General features: G+C 35.7%; 1 protein-coding gene across 1 annotated transcript in view; it reads right to left on the bottom strand.

Moving 5' to 3' along the window:
- Positions 1 to 6,205: 6,205 nt before the first annotated feature.
- The window catches only part of ZNF654 (zinc finger protein 654), an 86,085-nt gene continuing 66,828 nt past the window's right edge, over positions 6,206 to 25,462 (bottom strand). The window contains exons 5-9 of the mRNA XM_068981866.1: positions 23,370 to 23,572; positions 22,649 to 22,788; positions 15,724 to 15,865; positions 7,152 to 9,498; positions 6,206 to 6,549 (exon numbers count right to left, since the gene is read on the bottom strand). Coding sequence (XP_068837967.1) covers positions 6,542 to 6,549; positions 7,152 to 9,498; positions 15,724 to 15,865; positions 22,649 to 22,788; positions 23,370 to 23,572 — 2,840 coding nt within the window. The 3' untranslated portion in view covers positions 6,206 to 6,541. The remainder of the gene's footprint in view (positions 6,550 to 7,151; positions 9,499 to 15,723; positions 15,866 to 22,648; positions 22,789 to 23,369; positions 23,573 to 25,462) is intronic.

The following is a 25,462-nucleotide window of genomic DNA, read 5'->3' as shown; positions in this document are numbered from 1 at the left end:
CCCTGACCTCTACCCAATGGATGCCAGTAGCACCTTCTCCCCTAGTTGGGCTGCCAAAGTATCTCCTTCCTCAAATATTTCCTTGGGGTGCGGGGCGAGGGGTGTGTGTGCAAAATTCCCTCAGTTTAGAACCACTGATACAGAACCACCTGTCCAAAAGCGCTTTCTAAGATGAAACTATTTTACATCTGTGCTAATATAGTAACTGTCAGCTGCCACACATAGCCATTGAGCTCTTGTAAGGCAGCTAGTATAGCTGAGTCAGTGAATTTTAATTTGAATTTTAACAGTTACTTGTAGCTAGTGGCTACTGTATCAAATAGTGCAGTCTAGAGTCTTAACAGTCCATTGTAAAGACTTCAGCTTTTATCTTTTACCTCAGTCTGCATTTCCTATTCTCAGTCTCTTCAAACTAGTCACAGTGGTTTTCTTGTTTTTTGTGTCTTAAACTTACCATGCAGGTACTTGCCTCAGAGCCTTTGCTCTTACCTGGCACAGTCTTCATTCCCTCAGATGTCCGAGTGGCTGTCTTTCCCTTACTTCATTATTTCCTCTGCTCAACAGTTATCAGAAGCGCTATCATTTGCACCTCCCCCTCGTCCCCCCCAGTAGAATGTGAGTTCTGGCATTCAGGGGTTTTTATGTGTTTTTTTCTTTTCTTCTTTTCTATTGTCTATTAACAGAGGCTGGCACATAGTCAGTATGCAATAAATATTTGTTGAATGAATGAATGAACTGTAAAGCCACTGGAGGATTTTAATCAGACTGGATCATTTTGGCTGCTGCTGTCTAGAACAGACTGCCAGAAAGGCAAGGAATAAAGGCAGGGAACTCAACTAGAAGATTAATACAATAGTCCAGGTGAGAGTGGAAAACATGAAAAGTCAGGGATTACTGGAAAGTTTTGGTTTGGGCAACTGGAGTTGCTGTTTACTGAAAGGAGAAGACTGGGAGAAATAGGTTTTAATAGAGAAATCCAGAATTATCAAGAGAGATCTGCTTTCTGGAGAGTGTAATGATGCTCAAGAAGATTAAGCAAAGAATGAGTGAAGCAGAAAAAGTAGTACAGGTAGAGGGAGCAGCAGGGAAAAATGCATGGACCAGCATGGCTGTTTTTGGCTGGAACAAGGACAGTACAGGAGCCATAACATGAAAAGAAAGTCTCTGGACCGGCTCAGCCCTAGGCCCTTCAGGCACTTAATTCTTAAAACTTTGAAGACTGGCTCTCCCCTTTAAACAGACATGGAAGTCTGAACTCTGTGGGATGGGCTTAGTCGCCTTAAAGCTGTCATGCTAGAATTTGAATACATTTGATCTCACATCTTTGAGCTTTTCTCATTAAACTACATTCTGGTAGTTTCACTGACTACTTCATGGGAAAAAACAAAGTTTTCTAGATTAGCAGATTTGGGGTGTAAGATCTGGTAAAAATATTCATTCATTCAACAGCAGTTGTTTAAAACCTATTAAAGGTGACTTCCTTAAATGCCCTGGAAATTGGGTTTCTAATAGTTTACCTGCTAGGGAAATACGAAGAACCTTGTTGATTCTTTGTGACCCCATAGACTGTAGCCTACCAGGCTCCTCTGTCCATGAGATTTTCCAGGCAACAGTACTGGAGTGGATTGCCATTTCCTTCTCCAGGGGATCTTCCCAACCCAGGGCTCGAACCCAGGTCTCCCACATTGTAGACAGATGCTTTACCATCTGAGCCACCAGGGAAGTCCTTTTCAAACATTAGTGTGTATCAAAACCACCTAGATGATTTAAAGACACATTGGTCCCTCAGTTGATCAAAAATTTAGCATGTCTGTTTTCTTGGGGGCAGGGGCACAACCACATCCTTGTGACTTATGGAATCCTGTGAAAGTACCAAGTCCTAACCACTGCACTGCCAGAGAAGTCCCCCAAATTTAGCATTTCTAATAAGTTCTCAGGTGTGCTCTTCTGGGGACCACACTTTAAAGAATCACTGCTAGTAGGAAATGAAACAGCAACCAGCCATGTCTCTACCGGACTTCATCCTTTGTCTCTGAAATCACTGATCCTCAGGCAAGTTTAACCCTCTCTGTTTGGATATTATCAGAGCCACTTGTGTCCCACATTTGTAGGGAAAACTGCATGGCAGAATGGAAACTACATGACGTGGTTTTAGGAGGAAACCAGACTTTTCAGTCCCACCTCTGCATTTATTAGCTATGACTAGCCAGGTTACTTAACCTTCCTGAGGCTTTGTCTCTAAAAAGCACTGCTGCTAACCATATTTGGGTTGTTTTAACAATTAGAGGTAACACACATAAAGTAAGCTGGTACACAGTAATTTTTTCTCCATTTGCAGCACCCATAAATAAGGCATGGATCTCTCTACCATTTTTAGTTTTTATTCGAAGTAATACTGGATTGCCTCCATTCCAGGTATGGGTGGATATACAGCACAAACTTCTGGCCTCATTATCGGCTGATTCTTAAAATCAGTATGATTTTTATGCTCTGAAAGCAATCTAACTCATTTGTCTTGGAAATGTATTTAATATTCTATTGCTTCCCAGCATTCCTCAAATTTCAGAAAAGAAAAAAATAGGAAGTCGAGATAACCCCAGTAACTTTATATCTAAATACCTCAATGCATTTATTTAATCATCTAAGATCATATGACCATGAATCATAGATGGTGAATCCTAGATCTCAGCTCTGGAATGCTTTAATAACTTTCTCATAGTGTTTTTCAAAGCATTAACATTTGAATATTTGCAAATCACTGTAATAGGATATCTGTTCTTTCATTTGCAAGTGCTATCATCGCATCAAAGAGCTTCTCTTTCTACTTCAGCCCTCACTTTTCCAAGTTGAAAATTATAGCAGAAAGTATAGGAGGTTTACCTTTGTGAGTGAGCCAAAAGAGAAGCCCTCATGACCAAGGACCTCCCTTTTAGATACAGATTACTAACTGGCTTAAACATGTTCCCACTGAGGTGCTTCTGTAGGAAGCAATTACCATAATGTACATCTTATTTCAAAATGACTTCACAGTCTTTAAGTTCCACCACAGGCTCTTCGTCTCTGAAGAATTACCAACGTAGATCAGTCCATCCACTGTCCTGTAGAGTTCTGACATTTGTCTTCCATGTACTAAGTCTGCAGAGGCTACTATTTCATACTGAAACTACTTACCTGAAGTAACTTTAGTAAACAGTGTTCTATCAACTTATAATTCCTGCATATGGACATTAGTTTAAACAATGTCTAAAAATATCTATTTTGTGTAAACTTTTATAGTTTCTGGTTTTCCATGTATTTTAAAATCACTCAATAATCTGAATATGGTAGTATTAACTGAAATACCTCATTCTCTTATGAAAGATAATTATAAATTTCTTATTTAACATCTACCTTAAGCCTAATTCCTTTTGAAGTAATGTGCTACATAAAACTGAACACTTCATTACCAACAAGGACAATGTTTTATTGAACAAATCTATGTACAGTACAAAAAATTTCTTGAAATGAGACACTATTGTTGATTTATTGCAGTTCAATGGCTCAGTTTTAATTTGTACTCTTATAAAATGCAAAGTAAAATAATTTAATGTTCAACAAGGAAGCACAAATTTCCTTTCTTGCTGAATCTGTAATACCTTTCACATATTAACAATTCCAAAATGCATATGCAGCATTTAGTCATTCTCAAAAGGTGTTTTACAGTACCAAATAAATTAAAAAATAAACACTACCATTCTTTTAGGTTTTTCCACCCATACTACAGTTTGAACCAAATATGAAAGGAGTACGGCTGTACTTTCAAGTGCGATTTGAAGAGAATCACAAGTTTGATGTTATAAGTTATCTTTTCATTATATAATTGGTGGTTTAAAAGGAAAAAAAAAATATGGCTAAAGCCCAAAGTACCAGTGTCCTCGTCCACGAAGGGTCTCCTTTTCTATCTTCTCCATAATATCTGAGCAGCAAAATTTCAGATTTGCTATTCTTTTGACCTTACTGAAACATAGCAGAAAGCTAGTATTTAATATTTCAATGGAAACTTTTATTTGACAATGAAGGATTGAAACCTGGTCCATGTAAGATAAACACATCCTTAAAATAGAAGGAGTAGAGGGAAAAAAAAGAGAAGATTTTGAGGAATAAGAAGAAAGCTTTCTTGTCTTCTAAATCCCACATTAAAACTGTTGGAAGTTTACACACCTCATAAAAGCAAAATGATGTAAGTTTTATAAGGCATACATAAGAAAATGCACATATTCTTTCAATAGCAATTATTTGATAAGAGGTTAGAAACAGAACAATGTGGTCCAATAGAATTTTACAAAACAATCTCTTGATGTATAAACCAATTTGATCTCAGTCTTTCAGAAAGTTTTCCCTTAGCAAAACAAAAGTAGAAATAAAACCTCAAATTAAAGACAAAAAAATAACAAGTGGAATATGTTTAAAATATTTTGGTATGAACTATAGAATGAATGAAAACAATCTGCAGACATGGATTTACGTCAATAGTTACAACTTATTAAAAAAAAAAGTTAAAAATGTGATAAAATGTTAAGCTGTGATTTTAAACTTCTGGAAAACATACAAAGCAAAAATATTTCAAAATAACTTCACTGCCCATATGAACTAGTCTCCAAACAGGCTTTTTTATTACATGACTGAACTGAAATAGAACTCAAGTATTATATTTTAGTATCAGGAAGCATGGAAAATGGTTTTTTCTTTAGTTGACCTTAAAAAACATAAAAATCTGATGAAGCTGTTTATGTTATTTAAATGTAAAATCCATAGCCTAATATAGGCTACATAACAAAACAAAAACCTGATTTGATTGAAATGGATTGATGACTATCAATTGCATAGTAGTAAATGCCTATGATAAATAAACTAATAAAATTGGGACATTATTTTAGATATCTGATTTATCATGACCTGGAAATCCTAATTTAAAAAAGTCTGGATGCTGCCCACGAAGAAAAGTCTCACTTCCTTAGTAGCTTCATTTAAGAAGCTTGAATATCCAAAAATTTATAATGTAGGGTCTGATAAGATTATATACTTTGAACAAAAATCTATCAGTTGGAATAACTGGAATATTTGGTTGACATATTTGTACGTTAATAGCTCTGTTTTTAAAGTATCTACCTTTGCAGCTTTTGTTCGTTTTACCCCTGCTATAGATTAATACCCTATTAGGTAAAAGGAAGTCTTTAAGCTTCTTCTTTTAAAGACTATACAAGTGGAACACATCTGAGAGGTTATTTTTTAAAACTTTTTAAACAATTTATTGGCTATTAAGTAAAAATCTTCCTTAGGAAAATTACTGGTCATCAAAGAAAATAAATGCATCAATATATCTTACTGTGTTCTTGCTGTGCAAGTTTTTGTGTAAATATTTCCTTTTATATATAAAAATCACTATTCAGGCCAAATTTATCAGAAATAAATAAGAAAGCATGAATAATATGGCTTATTTTAGAATAAACTCTCCTAATTGAAAAAAAACCAATGAATTCTTGACCTGATTCTTAGCTGCGTATTTTTTTTTTTACAGCCAGTTATTTTCATAGGACTGTACTTAGATAACTCACATTAATGTCTAAAGGACCTTACTATGAATCATCAAGCAATGTCCTAACACTACTCTATATACAAATAGAAATATCCCAGTGTGCTTATACCATTATTCACATTGAAAAATTTGCAATTCAGTGTTTTCTTTCAACTAAGACATCTAAGACAGCCTTTAATGGTCTTACATTCCTCCCATCTCTCCTCAGAGTTACTGGTAGTATGTTTTCTATTGAGGCTGCTGCTTTACAGCTCATTGGTATTATAAAAATGGAAAGTGGAAGGTTCTGTCAAGAGCTCATTAGCAAAGCACTATTGTTTTGCCTCCTGTTAATTTTCAATGCTGGCATGTCATTCACTGAACTCTGACCTAATCAATCCTCTGGAAACAAGTTACAATCTTTTATGGCTAGGATGGTGATAAGTCAAGTTTTATTCTGTCAGTTTCTAAATAATAATAAACCAAATAGAAATGGTTCCTTAAAGCATGTTTGATCCAAAAGAAGGACAAAATCTGATTACGCATGACAAGAATCCTATTTGTAGAATACTTAAAATTGTTTATTGTAAACCACTCCTTCTTTTATATATATATATATAATGGGTTAGTTTTTCCCTTTCTGTAAGGCCATAGCTGGTTATTGTTTTTTACTAGTTGCCTTAACATGTTTCTCACATAAGCGAAACTGAACATGCTGCTATTGATCATCATCAACTTCTTTAAAAAAAAAAAGTTTTTTCTGGATAACTGGTACTTTGGGAGTTTTGTAATAACCCTTTTGGAGTCTAAACCAGCACATCTCCTCTGTGGGTTCATTCTAGAAAATGTGCTTTGTCTTTATCTTTAGTAATCCAAGATCGCTCTAAAATTAAGGCCATCAGGGAAATAGCAAACTGATGATGCATTTTCTTGTAGTGCTTTTTGCACACTACTGCTTGATCGACAGATCTTTCTGAAACATTTTTATCAGGCACCTGTAAAACAGAACACGTCTGTTAATTCATATTTTATAGATGTTCATCTAGTATTCTAAGTTAGATTTCCTGTTTGTTTATACCCTTACTCATTCAAAGAATATTAATACTAGTAGAAAAGCATGTTCTTCTTTAGCTCAGTTTGCTTTTCAATTATTTTGTTTTTATTTTTTGTTTTTTTTAAATTTTTGTTTTTGTAATAGAGGCTCAGCTTCACTTGTTTTATATTCTGGCATGCAGATGAAAAACACTTTCATCATAATTAGTTTGTCTTCAGATTTCTTACTACATAAAAACATGGAATGAAGAAAAGCCTCAGATAGTTAAAATGTATGATCCAAAAAGTATGAAAAAATTGTGTTTAAGTTCTGGCTTCCACAAGTTCATAGGCCTAGGCCTATGCAAATTACTTGTGAATGTCAGTTCCTTGATATATAAAACAGGAACAGAACCTTATGGTGGTTGTATGGATTACAGGAAATAATGTATGGAGTAGTGCTTTATTGTCTGTGTTATACAAATGTTAATTTTTTTAACCTTATGACGATTTATGGCATTTTCTACTTCTACAGATATACCTACTGAGAAGACAGCAGACTTACTTTCATCATCTGAATCAAATCCAAAGAGGGTCTGACATTTCTTTTGTGCAAGGTGAGCCTCAAGTGCTTCTGCATTACAGTAGGTGGTCAGGCATTTGCCACATCTTAATCTTTTCACTGATTTTTTACAAACGTTATCTTGATCAGAACAGGCATCTACCCTATCAGTCAGAAATTTTCTGCGTTTTGGCATACTAAGGTACCGTTCATCAAGGTAACTGGGAGGCAATGGTCTGACATATGGCTTTGTTAAAATTAAGCCATATGAAGTGTGTTCGCTCGTCGGATTTGGTTTGGAAGGTGCCTGAGATACTGGCAGGGTATTGTGTTCTTGTGGTACAACACTGGGTAAAATGGAACCGTTTTCTGTCCTGATTCTACTTGTATCAATTTTCAAAGCAGGATCTGATGAAACTAAAGGTGTCTGCTCTATTCCACTGTGTCCATTGACTAAATCATTAATACTACAATTATTTTCAGAATTTGGCTCTATGTCAGGCATCTTTTGGTCTGTCAAGCTTGTATCAGAAACAGTGTCATCAGAATGTTCATCTCCATTCTGAATTAAACTGTCTGTTTTCTTTTCCATACTTTCTATACATGTCTTTGGTTCTGTAATCTCTTTCCTTGATTTGCTAGTAGAAACTGGGAGACAAGTAGTCTGTCTCTCATTACCAGATGAGTCTTTTTCCTGATGATTAGATTTGGAGTCTGTAAGAACATCCCAAAGAATTGCTTCACTTGGTTGTGCAGATGATTCTGGTGTTTTACTTAAATAGTGCTGAGCTTCATGTTCATATAGCAGAGGAAGATCTTCAAAAAGCTCATGGCATTCTGGAAAACTACACTGAGCTTGAAATATCCTGTGACTTTTTGTGTGCTGAGCAAGTTGGAATGGCAGCTTAAATGATTCATTGCAATTAAAATGCAAACAAAAATACACATTTGGATAGCTGTGTCTATTAAGGTGATCTATAAAATGCTGAGAATCTTCAAATTGCCTTTGACAAAATTTGCATTTTCCTTTGCTCCACTTCATTACTGTTTGCCGCACATTTAAATCAGTTGGATGTACAGTCCTTGCATGCTTATTCAGAAATCCAATTCTTTTAAATATCCTGACACAGCCAAGAGCAGGGCACTTAAAATTTCCTTCTTGATCTGTCGCATATATGTCTTTTGGATGGCACACAGCTCCATTGATTTTATGAAGTACTGAACTTTCTTGATTCAGGTCATAGTCATCTTCTTCATAATCACCTTCCTCATCTTCTTCCTCCTCATAATCATCCACACAGATAGGTAATGGCTCTGAGACATTATTTAAAGAAGTATCAGGGCTGCCATTTTCAGTAATGTTTTCAATAACATCTTCTGATACATTTACAGGAATTTCAGTGAATTCACCCACATGTGCAGGGATGACGTCTTTGCTTCCATCACTGGAACCGGTAATAGTCTCTACTTCCAAATCCTTATTATCAGAATTCCCATTTTCAAATGAAATGAAAGTATCAGAACAATTCATTTCTTCCAAAGCAGGATTTTCTTGATCCTCTTGCTGAGCTGCAGCAATTTGCTGTCTCTGTATTTTCTTAACGTGATTCTTTAAATGCTTCTGCATAAGTCCTCTGTTTCTAAATTTCCTGCCACATATCACACATGAAAAACTGCCCTTTTTCTGATGAGCCTGGGCATGCCTTACAATGTGACCACCTAGAAATTCCTTGTTACATAACATACACCGATGCCTTGGGACATTGTGATCTACTCTGGAAGCATTAAGAGCTGTAAGGTTTTTCTTTGCGTTAATAGGGCCTTTTGGTTGCACTCCAGATATATCATCAGGATCAAGCTCTCCAGGGCTCTGATCTGTAAGACAGTCAAGCCCTTCCTCTAAACCGTGCTGATCCAATGCCTTTTTTACATTACCTGTAGAATTTTCCAGTGCACTTTCATTTAGGAATCTAACTGCTGATTTATCACTCAGTAATGCTACACAGTTTTTCTTAATCATTATGAAGTTCCAGAATTCAGGATCAAAAAACAATCCCTTTTTCAAAATTGGAAGTAATTCAAAACGAACACGATTTTGAACACTACTTGTGCCTTCATTGTATTCTTCATCTGGACGTTTGTAAAGCTCTTCAACAGTATGATAAGCTTCCAAGGAGCGTTCAAGAAAAAATATTGAGAGTGCACAAATCCTGAGAATCTCCAAATCATTTGGTAAAAAATGTGCAATTGTTTTATAAATTAGACATTTAGTTTTAGGATCATCATGAAGATCTAGTTGTAGAGCACAACCACATATTTCAACACAAATTTGTAAGCCTTCTTCTTCAACCTGTAAAAGAAAAATATTACCACTGAATACCTTCTAAAAAATTATCAACACTTACTAGCTTACCTTTTTAAAATACAACTCTGAAACAAAAGCTGAATAAACAAACATAGTATTCTAAACATGCAGTTTTCTTCAATGGGTAGCCTTGTTTACTCTTTTTTAATATATAAATAAATTTCTTGTTTTTACTTGAGAATAATCTGGAAAAGATAGCATTTTAGCTTCAATTTATTTAATTTTCAAGTTTATAAGCCTTACTAACCATAATACAAAATATTATAACCTTATGGTGATTAAAATATAAATGCTTCATAAACTTATGGTGATTAAAGTTTATTATAAATCTAGATTTTTTTTGTTAAAAGGGATGGCATATGGAAACTTTCATAAAGATGCACTAAATAATATTTTACTTATTAAGTAATATTATTTATCAAAATAAGCAGGGAAATGTAATCCATATGAAGAAGGCAATTACAAACTTTCCAAATAAGTAAGGTATCAGAATAATGAATGTACTGAAAGTTATCTGATAAGAATTTAGGCTTTGAAACTTCTACTGATGACTCAAATGTAACTGCATCAAGCTTTTAGTTGGGAATTTGTTGACTATCCACTTGAATTCAAGTTATACATAATGCCTCTAGTGATTTGGAATATCTGCTCATTTGAATAGAAAGAGATAAAATAGTCTGTTTTGAACAGTTATGTGTGTGTATCATATCGCCTGCATATGGTAAATTACGGATGACAGGGAGGAACAGGACTTTGCCAGCTTCATGTCCTCTGAGTTCCTTACGTGCTATGTAACCCTTACTTACAGTTGCACAAGCAGGCCTTAACTTTACATAACACTTTACATAGCTGGTAAATTCCTACCTATCTCCTACTCATTCTTTGAGAATCCTAAATAGCAGGGACAGTATCTCATGTGGTTAGTATCTTCTGTGGTTAGCACAGGAGTTGGCAGACCTCTGAATAAGTGTTTGCAGAATGAATAAGATCAGATATATTATACCAATTTTCAGTTCAGTTCAGTCACTCAGTTGTGTCCAACTCTTTGTGACACCATGAACTGCAGCACGCCAGGCCTCCATGTCCATCACCAACTTCCGGAGTTCACTCAAACTCACGTCCATCGCGTCAGTGATGCCATCCAGCCACCTGATCCTCTGTCAACCACTTCTCCTGCCCTCAATCCCTCCCAGCATCAGAGTCTTTTCCAATGAGTCAACTCTTCACATCAGGTGGCCAAAGTACTGGAGTTTCAGTTTCAGCATCATTCCTTCCAAAGAACACCCAGGACTGATCTCCTTTAAGATGGACTGGTTGGATCTCCTTGCAGTTCAAGGGAGTCTCAAGAGTCTTCTCAAACACCAAGGTTCAAAAGCATCAATTCTTCAGCGCTCAATTTCTTCACAGTCCAACCCTCACATCCATACATGACCACTGGAAAAACCATAGCCTTGACTAGATGGACCTTACTCGACAAAGTAATGTCTCTGCTTTTTAATATGCTATCTAGATTGGTCATAACTTTCCTTCCAAGGAGTAAGCCTCTTTTAATTTCATTGCTGCAGTCACCATCTGCAGTGATTTTGGAGCCCAGAAAAATAAAGTCTGACACTGTTTCCACTGTTTCCCCATCTATTTCCCATGAAGTGATGGGACCAGATGCCATGATCTTCATTTTCTGAATGTTGAGCTTTAAGCCAACTTTTTCACTCTCCTCTTTCACGTTCATCAAGAGGCTCCTTAGTTCCTCTTCACTTTTTGCCATAAGGTTGGTGTCATCTGCATATCTGAGGTTCTTAATATTTCTCCCAGCAATCTTGATTCCAGCTTGTGCTGCCTCCAGCCCAGCATTTCTCATGATGTACTCTGCATATAAGTTAAATAAGCAGGGTGACAATATACAGCCTTGACATACTCCTTTTCCTATTTGGAACCAGTCTGTTGTTCCATGTCCAGTTCTAACTGTTGCTTCCTGACCTGCATGCAGGTTTCTCAAGGCAGGTCAGCTAGTCTGGTATTCCCGTCTCTTTCAGAATTTTCCACAGTTTATTGTGATCCACACAGTCAAAGGCTTTGGCATAGTCAATAAAGCAGAAATAGACGTTTTTGCGGAACTCTTTTGCTTTTTAGATGATCCAGCGGATGTTGGCAATTTGATCTCTGGTTCCTCTGCCTTTTCTAAAACCAGCTTGAACATCAGGGAGTTCACAGTCCACGTATTGCTGAAGCCTGGTTTTGAGAATTTTGAGCATTACTTTACTAGCATGTGAAATGAGTGCAACTGTGCGGTAGTCTGAGCATTCTTTGGCATTGGAATGAAAACTGACCTTTTCCAGTCCTGTGGCCACTGCTGAGTTTTCCAAATTTGTTGGCATATTGAGTGCAGCACTTTCACAGCATCATCTTTCAGGATTTGAAATAGCTCAACTGGAATGCCATCACCTCCACTAGCTTTGTTCGTAGTAATGCTTTCTAAGGCCCACTTGACTTCACATTCCAGGACGTCTGGCTCTAGGTGAGTGATCACACCATCGTGATTATCTTGGTCAGGAAGATCTTTTTTGCACAGTTCTTCTGTGTATTCTTGCCACCTCTTCTTCATATCTTCTGCTTCTGTTAGGTCCATACCATTTCCGTCCTTTATGGAGCCCATCTTTGCATGAAATGTTCCCTTGGTATCTCTATTTTCTTGAAGAGATCTTTAGTCTTCCCCATTGTATTGTTTTCCTCTATTTCTTTGCATTGATCGCTGCGGAAGGCTTTCTTATCTCTCCTTGCTATTCTTTGGAACTCTGCATTCAGATGCTTATACCTTTCCTTTTCTCCTTTGCTTTTTGCTTCTCTTCTTTTCTCAGCTATTTGTAAGGCCTCCCCAGACAGCCATTTTGCATTTTTGCATTTCTTTTCCATGGGATGGTCTTGATCCCTGTCTCCTGTACAATGTCACGAACCTCCGTCCATAGTTTATCAGGCACTCTATCTGTCAGATCTAGTCCCTTAAATCTATTTGCCACTTCCACTGTATAATCATAAGGGATTTGATTTAGGTCATACCTGAATGGTCTAGTGTTTTTCCCTACTTTCTTCAATTTCAGTCCAAATTTGACAATAAGGAGCTCATGATCTGAGCCACAGTCAGCTCCCGGTGTTGTTTTTGCTGACTGTATAGAGCTGCTCCATCTTTGGCTGCAAAGAATATAATCAATCTGATTTTCGTGTTGACCGTCTGGTGATGTCCATGTGTAGAGTCTTCTCTTGTGTTGTTGGAAGAGGGTGTTTGCTATGACCAGTGCATTCTCTTGGCAAAACTCTTATTAGCCTTTGCCCTGCTTCATTCCGTATTCCAAGGCCAAATTTGCCCATTACTCCAGGTGTTTCTTGACTTCCTACTTTTGCATTTCAGCCCCCTGTAATGAAAATGACATCTTTATTGGGTGTTATTTATAAAAGGTCTTGTAGGTCTTCATAGAACCGTTCAACTTCACCTTCTTCAGCATTACTGGTTGAGGCATAGACTTGGATTACTGTGATATTGAATGGTTTGCCTTGGAAATGAATAGAGATCATTCTGTCATTTTTGAGATTGCATCCAAGTATTGACCATGATGGCTACTCCATTTCTTCTCAGGGATTCCTGCCCATAGTAGTAGATATAATGGTCATCTGAGTTAAATTCACCCATTCCAGTCCATTTTAGTTCGCTGATTCCTAGAATGTCGACATTCACTCTTGCCATCTCCTGTTTGACCACTTCCAATTTGCCTTGATTCATGGATCTAACATTCCAGGTTCCTATGAAATATTGCTCTTTACAGCATCAGACATTGCTTCTATCACCAGTCACATCCACAACTGGGTATTGTTTTTGCTTTGGTTCCATCCCTTCCTTCTTTTTGGAGTTATTTCTCCACTGATCTCCAGTAGCACAATGGGCACCTACTGACCTGGGGAATTCCTCTTTCAGTTTTCTATCATTTTGTCTTTTCATACTGTTCATACCAATTTTAGTCTTCTGTAAATCTACCATTTACAACTTGCAATCCTTTTCTGAATTTAAATTTCTTATTTCTTATTGTTACTTATAATTTCTTATGGTCAATTACAAAACATGCATAAATTTTCCAGATACAGCAAATTCAAATCCACTACTTCAAGACAATTCATTCTCTTTCTCCCAAGTTCTATCTGCATCCTCTACCTTTCTTCACAAATTATAATGTACTTAGTTGCTGAGGTTTAAAAAAATTTCAGGATCATCACAAAAGGGAACAGGCTAAGGCTACTTTCTAACCTGAAAGCCTTTAACAATTCCACTACATTTAGGAATTGTTTCAACTTTTAGTGTAATATTCAGTCCTTTCTGGATCTCTAGCAACCCCAACCCCACAGCAACTGAACTCTTTGATTAGTTTCCCCATCCACACTCTCCTGTTAATGTCACTGGACAGTTATGAGAACCAAATAATAAAATGAGGAAAAGAGGCTCTGTAAACTATGAAGTCCTCTACAAATATTAGAATCATCCTATTCTATCATTTAACACCCAGGTGAAAGCATCCTCCTTTGTGAAGCTTTTTCAGATATGCTATCTGTAACATCTCCTTCTGAACTCACACAGCATTACCTGTGCCTCCTTTCACAGCACTGAGGCATATGAATGATCTATTCCATCAGATAAAAATGTTTTTAGTAGAGTGGATAAGAAATTAAGCACATTTAAAATACTTATTTCATCTTTGAATTTTTATCATGTATTCTTATGTTGACCATGCATGTGAAATTGAGAAAGTTCTAAGATAATTGGCTGAACTTCACCTATATTTTAAACTTTCTGTAAGTCTCTCTCAATTTTTGGTAAAAAGTGAAAGTGTTTGTCACTCAGTCATGTCTGATTCTTTGCAACCCCATGGACTGTAGCACTCCAGGCTCCTTTGTCCATTGGATTTTCTAGTCAAGAATACTGGAGTGGGCTGCCATTCCCTTCTCCAGGGAACTTCCCAATCTAGGTTTTGAACCCAGGTCTTCTGCACTGCAGGCAGATTCTTTACCATCTGAGATGAGAATCATTTGTTTAAAAAATATAGACAGAAATCTTTATTTTTAGAAAAGTTTTACAGGTGATTCTGATGCACTTCAAATATTAAGTGCAAAATTTGCACTCTACAGCATAGATTTTTTTTTTCCATTTTTTGGTGGCACGAGGGGTTAACTTTGATGATGCATTTAAATGACAAATCACTATTTAATAATGAAGCTATTAGTGTAGTTAGCTAAAAAGGACCTAAAAAAGTCCTCTGATACAGTGCTTTATATCATGGGAATATGATACAAAACTTTGTACCAAGGGAATATGATCACTACATGGTCATACATCTAATGAGTAATGCAGTAATAAATATGATAAATGCATAAATGTATAAAAAATTAAAATATATTATTTAATGGATGCCTCCTTATGTATTTAAAAGAAACCTACATAGAGATTCAGTTAAATGGAGCTATCTAAAATGTAAGGTAGCTTTATCTTCCCTATCTTTGTATTCAAAGTTCTGTTAATATTTGAGGAGAAAAAGTAATAAGATCTGTAGGATCTACTTTTATGTCTATAGAACTGTACACACTTGCCAGTAGTCCATGAAAAACTTGCTTCAGAACTATTTTTTAAAACAGGTAATGGGTTTTTACTCTTATTTTAAATAAACATTTAAAAAATTTGTCCTTAGGTTTCAAAAATGCCTCAGAATTCATTGTTCCTTTTCATTCTAAACATCAAACTTAAAACTATGAACTGTATTTCTCTATGACAGTGAATTAGGTATTACCTATAGTTACACAAAGATCATCTGCACATTAGTTAAGATTATATAAACAGGATTTAGAATAATGTTAAAAGTGACAGGCTTATTTAATTTTAAGAAAAGAGATAACAGCTTCTTACAGAAGCAAGTTGTTCCCACATAAAACTTTATGTAACACTAAATTGGCTTTTTAGCTCTCTTTTTTTTTCAGTTATTTTCATTTATGTATAAGCTTTGTGCCTTGGGAGTTTGAGGTTAGGGCGAGGGGAGTATATAATATATGGAGAACGTGGCCTTAAAATCTTTCGTTACTTCAATTACAAGATCAAATAAATTTTATAAGAGATACAAGTTTTAGTGAACTGTCATTTAAATTTAACTTAAAATGAAGGGATAAATATATACTATTTACCTCATCTTTAATGATTTTCATGAAAGGAAATATGACTCTCACATTAGTTGCTGTTCTTAAGAGCTGGTAGCACTGATCTACAAAAACTTGTTTTGAAGGATTAGACTTTAGCTGAAGTTTACTCCATATGAAAATCAACTCCCTGTAAATGAGAAAAAAGAGAAATATCAAAAATACAGCTTATTCAAATACACACATTAGCTGTCTTTCCTTTATTCTGTAGTGCCCTGGCTGGGATGTATACAAAGTGGGTGTAGGTGGATATTAAGTTAACTCCAAGCTACTTCCAAAGCTACCTGTTTGGGACTAACAGAAGCTGGGAGGAAAGGAGAGATCAGAAATTATGACTTGCAATGGTACAGAATGTATCCCAATCATATGCCAACAAACCTAAGGCATCTCTAGTACTTGATCAAAACACATTCTAATTTCAATGTACCAATATTAATGAGATTACTTAAAAAAATAACTTTGACCTTTAAATTAATATCCACTTGCAAATTTAGAAATCAATGTTGTACTTTCTGCAAAGAAGAAATGATTCATACTTTTAAATCTATTAAGATACCAAAAGTACTACACATTAAAATTATTAAGTATATTATAGCATTGATTCTGAAATTTCATGTTTTACATCATCTGCTCTTCCATTACAGTGTAGTACTTTTAAAGGAACAAGCTATGGACCATTTAAAATATTTCACAGGTAGATTCTTTTCTAAAATATGGAGGGCAGAGGAATCTGGTGTGCTGCAGTCACAAAGAGTTGTACACGACTAAGTGACTGAACAACAACAGGAGCAAGCAATGGGTTCTGAGACAAAGGAAATTGTAAGGTATAATTGAAATGTTTGGATATTACATTTCAGCAAATTATAATTCTTTGAAAAGTGTCATAAAAGTTACATAAAGCATCATAGTCTAAAAAGTATTAAAATAATTGTTGAAAATATATATTTTTTAAAAGCAATATACTGATTATGTACTTTGAGCCCAGCACATAAAGCTATTAAATCTAAGGACAGTTTGACAACTATCATGAAGGTGCACATACTCTATTTAGAGAGACAATATAGAGAACACAAAAAACTGATGGCAAGCATCACAGAAAGTAAAACCAGAATTTCACTTCCATTTCACACTAGCTGTGTAGGTGTTCCTAAGTTTCAGTCTACCTCTCACTTTTTTTTTTTTTTCACACAGAATTCCTTTGAGAAGCTCATGAGGTTTCATACCATGCTCCCAAATCTCTACCTCTGATTTCTCCGGTCTGCATAACTGGTTATTTCAATTTAGATTGGTTTCTATCACTTTAATCCATTTCAGTTCAGTTCAGTTGCTCAGTCATGTCCAACTCTTTGCGACTCCATGGACTGCAGCACGCCAGGCCTCCCTGTCCTTCACCATCTCCCGGCATTTGCCTAAGTTCATGTCCATTGAACTGATGATGCCATATAACCATCTCATCCTCTATTGCCCAAAGACACTAAATATTCCTCTAACCTGTTTGTTTTTCATAGTCTCTAATTTTCATTATACTTTTGCCCACAATTTTATCATTCTCAATGTTATCACCTTAGACCCTTTAATTTTCCATATGTACTTCTGTAGGGGTTGCTAAACTAATCTGCTACCAGTCTCCTAGATATTTAATTTAGTACTTGTTCAGTATGCTTTATGGTGTTAAAAGCAACAGAAACATGGGTTTTGGAGTCAGAAGGATCAGGATCTGAATCCTGGGCATTCTTCTAGGTTGGTTTCCTCAGTGTCAGTTAATGTGCTTTATTTATTCTCTTTTTTGTTTGTTGATTGCTCTACTGGGAAAATAATTATTTCTAAGATGAGCTTATCTGTCAAAGTCCTTATCAAGTAACTCTTCATGAAAACTTTCATGAATACCCCAAACTAAAGTGATAATTATTTCAGAACAAATCTTATCTCTCTTATTGGTTTCATGCCTTTCATAAACTTCCTTGTTTTGGAAGGCCTGTTTCCTGACATATTAATGCATTGTAAATCTTCTCAATGACACACTGTATAGTGGAGCTAATGGAAAAGAACAGGGATTGAGAATAAATGAGACCTACTCAAGAGGCCTGCGTCTCAATCAGGCATTATATACCAACTGGGATGGTACCACCCAGTCCACAGTGAACCATCATTCTCTAAGAAGAGCCCTAATACACAGGGTTGGAACCTCAGTGGCCATGCCTTCTATATGACCCTCCTCGCTGTTCCTAAAATATTAATCTAAGGATGGGAAACTGACCTCAGTTCAGTTCGAACCCCTGAAATGGTCTCAACTCTAAACTATGAAGCCTGGGGAGTGTTGCCATTCTTCTGGTCTACAAAGAGAAAGACTGAAGCCAACTGGCAGATCAGAGATACTTTTTAAAGACCCCAGCAATTTCAGCATCCTTGTTAGCAGTTATTTTTGAGGACCACCCATATCTCTGCCCTTGATGTGGCTTGTGTAATATCCCAGTATTCATTCAATAAATGCTGCCTTTTCCCTGAACCAGTTAGACACAGAATGATATCACTTGCAAACTGACTAGAATAAATTCCAACTCCATTTTGTTATTATTAATAGCTGTGTGGCTTTAACCTCTTTTATCCAGAATTTTCTTACACATAAAAAGCATTAAGACAGATAAGTGAAAACACCTAGGTAAAATGTCTAGTAGATACTGATGTTTAATAAATTGCTCACTGATAGTCTTTGTGAAGACCAAAGGGAAAGTTTAATGAAGCTTCTGTTTTCTTTTCGCAAAAAGGGTCCGTACGAAAAACATAGCACTGGGACTTCCCTGATAGTCCAGTGGTGTAACAATCCGCCTTCCAATGCAGGAGATGCAGGTTTGATCCCTGGTTGGGAACTAAGATCCCACATGCCTCGGGGCAACTAAACCCACTCACCGCAACTAGAGAGCCTGCATGCTGCAGGTTAGAGGGCCCGCACCCTTAAGAGCCCACGCACCACAGGTAGAAAAGCCTGCATGCCACAATGAAGAGTCTGCACACCTCAGTGAAGACCCAAGTGCAGCAAATAAAAAACAAACAGAAAGCCTCACAGCACTGACTTGGTGTACAAACACTTTTCCCAGGTAGCTCACTGCTAATATAACCATCAAGTTATCTAATTGCAGAGAGACTATAAAATGATTTATAGTCACCCTTACCACACAGATTTTTTTCATACTATACCCATTTTATAGTAAATAATATTTAATAGTAGAGGCTGCTTAGGTTTGAATCTCAGCTTCATTTACCCCATGAGATTGCTGGAATAAATGAGATTATATATAAGCACAGACTAATGAAAGCACTCAGCCAATATAAGCAGCTGTTATTATTATATTATTATTGATGGTGAGGAACTAGATTAGTAGCTTGTTTCATTGGCTTGAAACAAGAGTAAAACTGGACTGTACATCAAGTTTTGTCCTCAGAAAGGGGAGATGAAGAACAAGCTGAAGATCAAAATGAAACAGACAAAACAGACCTTGTAAGCTGGAAGAATCCTGCTCTTCAAGTTACAGTGAAAATCAACTTTTAGAAGAAAGAAGACCCTAGCACTCAGAAATATAAAGGAGAGAGGTAAAAGAAATAAGAGGGCAGGCAATCAGAACTCAGCCTACTCAGAAGGAAGCACAAAGAAGCAGGCTAAGGAGTCCTTTTTTGTTAGGCAGCTGGGAGGCACACACCCACCTTCTATTTTTAGAAGGTGACTGTGGCCAGGAGCAGGAAAGATAGACTCTGTTCTATTTTTGAAGTTCCTCTCTAAAGAGTAGAAATTGGTTAGCCAAGAAAAGAAGAAAATAAAATGTTTTCCTGGTCATTTTTTGGTTTATTTATAGGTGATTCCAGTTTACTTATAAGTATGTCAAAATGAAAGACTAAAGATAGTCTTAAATAGTTTAATAAAGCCAAGGGTGGAGAACATTCCTATTACCATAGAAAAGATATATTAAATAGTAATGACTGTACATTGTTTCAAAATAATTACCTATCAAGAAATGATAATACTTTGAAAACTACTTAGAAGTGTAAGTCTTAACCACTATCTCCTTATCCTCTTCTCTATTTGCAACTCCAATTTACATAGTACACTTTTGAATAAAAATTTGTACAATCTAACTTAGAGTATAGTCCCACAGAAGATAAGTCCACTAGTTTCTAGACCTAACACTATTAACTAGCTTTTGACTCCATCTCTGAATCTAAAGATTTTAATCTATAACATCTATATTAAATAAGTTTATCTTTACACCTCCTTCAAGCTATTCTTTTAAGTATCTAAGAACTTAAAATTTAAAAGCATTCATTAAAAAATATTTATAGCCCATACCATTTCATATTATTTTGTTAGGTAAATGAGACCTAGTTTTCTCTCAAGAATTGGTGACATGTCAAATTGGTAGTAATGTGTCTGTGTGTACTGAGGTAGAGGAGGCAAAAGTTATTAGGATTTTTTTCTAATTATTCTTGATTTTCTCTAATAGTAAAATACTCTCAAATTAAATTAAATGCTCTTAAATTAAAATACTCTCAAACCACATTCTGAACTACATGATTACCTGGATCATGTAATTGGATGCTTCATATGTTCTAACAACATCTTAATGGTTTTTAAATGCTCAGAAAAACTAACAGTCACATAATATCATTCATATTAGCACCCCCTCACCCCCTAAATGAACTACTTAGCTATGAATCTAGCAAAATATGTATGAGATCTACATGAGGAAAACTATAAAACTCTGATGAGTGAAATCAAAGGAGTAAATAAATGAAGAGATAGTCCATGTTCATGGACAAGAAGACTAAATATTACAAGTTATTAGCTCTTCTCAGCTTAATCTACAGATTCAACCCCAATCTAAATCCTGGTAGTTATTTTATGGATATGGACAAACAGATTCTAAAGTTGTTATGGAGAAACAAGAGACCCAGAATAGCGAATACAATACTGAAGAAGAACAAAGTTGAAGGACTGATACTTCCTAACTTCAGGACTTAATATAAACTAACATAATGAAGACAGTGTTGTACTGGTTTAAGAACAGACATATAGATCAATGGGAGAGAACAGAGAGCCTAGAAATAGATGTACATAATTACGGTCAATTGTTCTTTGACAAAGAAGCAAAGGCAATGCAATGGAGCAAATATCTTGTCAAGAAATGGTGCTTGGGCAACTAGACATTCACATTAAAAAAAAGATGAATCTAGACACAGATCTTGTGTGTTAAGTGGCTTCAGTCATATCTGATTCTCTGAAAACCTATGGACTGTAGCCTGCTATGCTCCTCTGTCCGTAGGATTCTCCAGGCAAAGACCTTACACCCTTCACAAAAATTAACTAAAAATGGATCATGGTCTAAACAGAAAACACAGAAGACCTTGTGTATGGTGATGCCTTTTTAGATATAACACCAAAGACATGATCCATGAAAGAAATAACTGACAAGCTGGACTTCATCAAGATTGAAAACTTCTCTGTGAAAGACAGTATCAAGTCACAGACTGGAAAAAAGTATCTGTAAAAGACGCATCCAATGGACAACTGTTATCAACAATATACAAAGAACTCTTAAAACTGGACAGTAAGAAATCAAATAACCCAATTAAAAAATAGACTAAAGATCTTAACAGATACCTCACCAAAGAAGGTATACAGATGGCAAATAAGCATGTGAAAGCATGTCCCACATCATATGTCATCAGGGAAATGCAAACTACAACTAAATTAAAACAACAATGAGATACTACTACACACCTATTAGAATGGCTAAAATCTGGGACACTGAAAATAACAAATGCTGGTGAGGATGTAGAGCACCATGAACTCTCATCCATTGTTGGTGGAAATGAAAAATGGTACAGCACTTTGGAAGCCAGTTGGGCAGTTCCTTACAAAACTAAATATATACTCTTACCACAAGTTCCAGCAATCATGCTCCCTGATATTTACCTAAAGGAGTTGAAAACTTATGTCCACACAAAAACCTACACACAGACGTTTATAGCAGCTTACTCATGATTGCCGAATCTTGGAGGCAACCAAGATGTTCTTTAGTAGACCACAGATAAATAAACTGTGGTACATCCAGAAAATGGAATATTATTCAGGACTAAAAAGAAATGAGCTATCAAGCTATGAAAAGATGTGGAGGAAACTAAAATGCCTATTACTAAGTGAAAGAAGCCAATCTGAAAATGCTGTATACTGTATGATTCCAACTATATGATACTCTGGAAAAGGCAAAACCATAGAGATAAGGGGCAGGGGTGGGAGGGAAAAGATGAATAGGTTGAGCAAAGAGGATTTTTAGGGCAGCAAAAATACTCTGTGTGATATTATACTGATATATATCATTATATGTTTGTCCAGATCCATAAAATAATTAACAGCAAAAGTGAACCCTAAACATAAACTGGACTTTGGGTGATTAATATATGTCAATGTAAGTTCGTCTTTGGTTAAAAAATATATATATACCATTGTGGTGAGTGTTTTGATAATGGGGAAGGATATGCATTTGTGGGGACAAAGAGTATGTGGAAAATGTCTGTACTTCCCTCTCGATTTTGTTGTAAACCTAAAACTTCGCTGAAAAATAATCTCTTAAAAAAATTTAAAATAACTAAGTGTAATGTAAAACATAATTATTTCATTATAACACATTTCTTAAATATAACACTGTTATTACTGGCACATTTTCTTTTTTATCATTTTGTCATTTCTTTTTGATCGTTTTCTTTTTTAACCCTATTGTGCATTGTTTCTTGCACAATAAATGTGTGTGGGGGGAAAAATGGCTTAACATAACTTAAAAAAAAATAAGGTATAAATTCTGCTAACGAATTCTCCTTCTGCATCCCATCTCACCATTTCTTTGTCTGTATTATGAACACTTACCAGATACAGTACATATCCCCATTCTGGAGCTGTGAAATAAGAAAGGATTCACAGAGTTGCAAGGCTAACATAGTCTTGCCTTCTTTTTCAGTGTTACAGATGATATCAATTCCACTCTTACAATCAGTTTTCAGTAAATGCTATAAGATGAAAAGAAAACTCAGTTCATATCATTAAAAATATCTAGAAAGATAGCTGTAAAAATGTTTAAGCATTCAGAAGAATTTAGATTTCTAATTTTCTTCTACAAAGACAATGAATTATACAGAACTATTTTTATGTTTTTCCATAGTTTCACTATATAGCACCTACAGTTTATAATGACTACTTTTAACCTCAATGTCCACAGCTTGTAGGTACGTAGGGTCCATATTAGGAAAAGATTAATTCTTTCATCTTAAAAAAACACCAAAGTAACAAACATTGCAATTTAATTTCTTAGTATTTTAATTAAGATGCAAAATCCTGATGCTTCTCAGTTTTTATTTAACCTGTCACACCAGAAACTCGCTCAACATGAATAATGCTTATCAATGAAATTTTTAATTTCATCATTTGTTAATATGAGCTAATTCAATATGAGCTTAAAAATGGTGTCAAAGGGAATACATCTAGATAATGTAATCTTACGGCCTTTGATAGCACTGTAAAAGGAATTTACCAAAAATGGGCTATGTATTTTTTGGTAAGTTTAATAGGCAAACATAATCTCAAACAGTACCTCCCGGAATAGGTGATCTTCTACAGGTGACATAAACAGACAGGTGAAGAGTGCTTGATGGAAGTACAAATCTTTACTGATTTCTGGGTGATTTATACAACATTTAATAAGAGCCATTGCTTCAGGTATGCGTTCACAAGCAATTAGGTATCTGGCACGTAGTTCAAAGAATAGTGGATTTTCAGAACTTAAATATTTGTTCACTATATTAAAAATAAAACAGACTCTTATTACTCTCAAGAAAAGACTGTCTCAAACATTTTTCTTTGACACTTCAGCACTAACATGTAGTATCTAATTAAATCAACTATTTAATTAAATAGCATTTTCCTTATTAGGAGTTTGTGAAAAGAATATATCAGTTAAATGGTTGGAAAAATGGCAATAAAAGACAACAAAACTGTGCCCAAGAAATATTTGCTGATTCTTTTTCGATCTAAAGAAAGAAGCAAAATTTAAAAAAAAAAAACATGAAATACTCTTTTTTTGTGTTCTCTAATGTTAAAAAATGTTTCAGATAACACAGGATCTGGAATTTCTTTCTAGTCTAAGATTATATACTTTGTCTTCTTACCATTATTTTCATTACTGTAAAATTAGAAGGCTAAATCCTTATCTGCCATTAAAATCATATTAATTCAGACTAATTATAGTGAAATATAATTTGAATTAGTGAAAAGTTTGGTCATAAAAGAAATACATGTTATTACTTTCTAACAAAAAAGCAAGCTAAATGTAATGTCAAATAGGACTGCTTATTAATATATGTCCAAGGATAATCACTAAACTTAATACTTGGTTTTACACAATTTTAAAATATAAAAACACCTTTACCTACATAAGTTTATTCAGACCTAACAACAACCTCATGACAGATATAATACTTGTTTTACAGATCACAAAACTGAGTCTCAGAGAGGTCAAATGACTTGCCCAAGGATAAATAATTAATTAAATAAGTGGCAGAGCAGGAAATGGAACCCATATTTCATGATTTCAAATCCAAAAATGTTTTAGTTAATTATATATATTTAATCAATAGCTTCTGAAATGCCTATGAATAATGTTTTATTTGGGCTTCAACATTTGCCTTGCAACTCTGTTTATAATATCTTTACCCTAATGATCACAAGAGTCGAATCATCCACATTAATGAGCTTCTAGAGCAGCTTTTCCCAAAATGAAGTATGCTAGGGTAAGTATAAAAGGAGTATGTATCAAAGAACTATACATAGTATGTGCTGAGCTGTGCTGTGTTTAGTTGCTCAGTCATGTCCGACTCTGCAACCCCATGGATTACAACCCACCAGGCTCCTCTGTCCATGGGGATTCTCCAGGCAAGAATACTGGAGTGGGTTGCCATGCCCTCCTCCAGGGGATCTTCCCAACCCAGGGACTGAACCAGGTCTGCAGCATTGCCGGCGGATTCTTTACCGTCTGAGCCACCAGGGAAGCCTATAAACTGTGTATATAAAGGGTATCAGCCTCACACCAACCAATAATGGTTTTGTTCTAGCTCCTACTTAGAGAAACCTAAAAGTTATCTGAAAAATCCAAACTCTTCTCTCCTGTTCTCACTCCATATGAATCTGTCTTTGCTTAGCTCCTGTCCCCTCTGGCCACATTCCCCAGCTTCCTCAGAGATTCCTTCAAGGCTGTCACCCCTGCCTTCCCTATATTTGACGGTTCATACGTTCCCTCAATAATCCAACTCTTCCTCCTCCGATGTAACTACTGCCTCCGTCTTCACTTTTTTTTTTTAATTCCTGAGACCTTCACATCAAGTGCTAGTTCTCCTTTCTCTCCCTTATATTTATACAATGATACCGCTGCCACATGTACCTTAGCTCTTTCCTTCTAGTCTTGTCCTACTTCCCATCTTATTCCACCACTCTCATTATTTCTCCTGGCCTTATCTCTTTTCATCTTCTCTCACATCTTTTCTTGTCCCCTATGCTTGTATCTGGGGGTCAGCTTGCTTGTAAGCCCTAAAATCACAGCCCCTTCCCTACTCAGTTCTACTCACAACCCACTCCCACCCCTTTACCTGGAACAAATAGAAAGATCCTAACATACTCAGGCAGTTGGTGGTA

Source organism: Capricornis sumatraensis, chromosome 1 (genome assembly GCF_032405125.1).
Source record: "Capricornis sumatraensis isolate serow.1 chromosome 1, serow.2, whole genome shotgun sequence".
NCBI lineage: Eukaryota > Metazoa > Chordata > Mammalia > Artiodactyla > Bovidae > Capricornis > Capricornis sumatraensis.
Note: the sequence above shows the minus strand (reverse complement) of the source record. Positions and strands in the feature narration are given on the sequence as shown.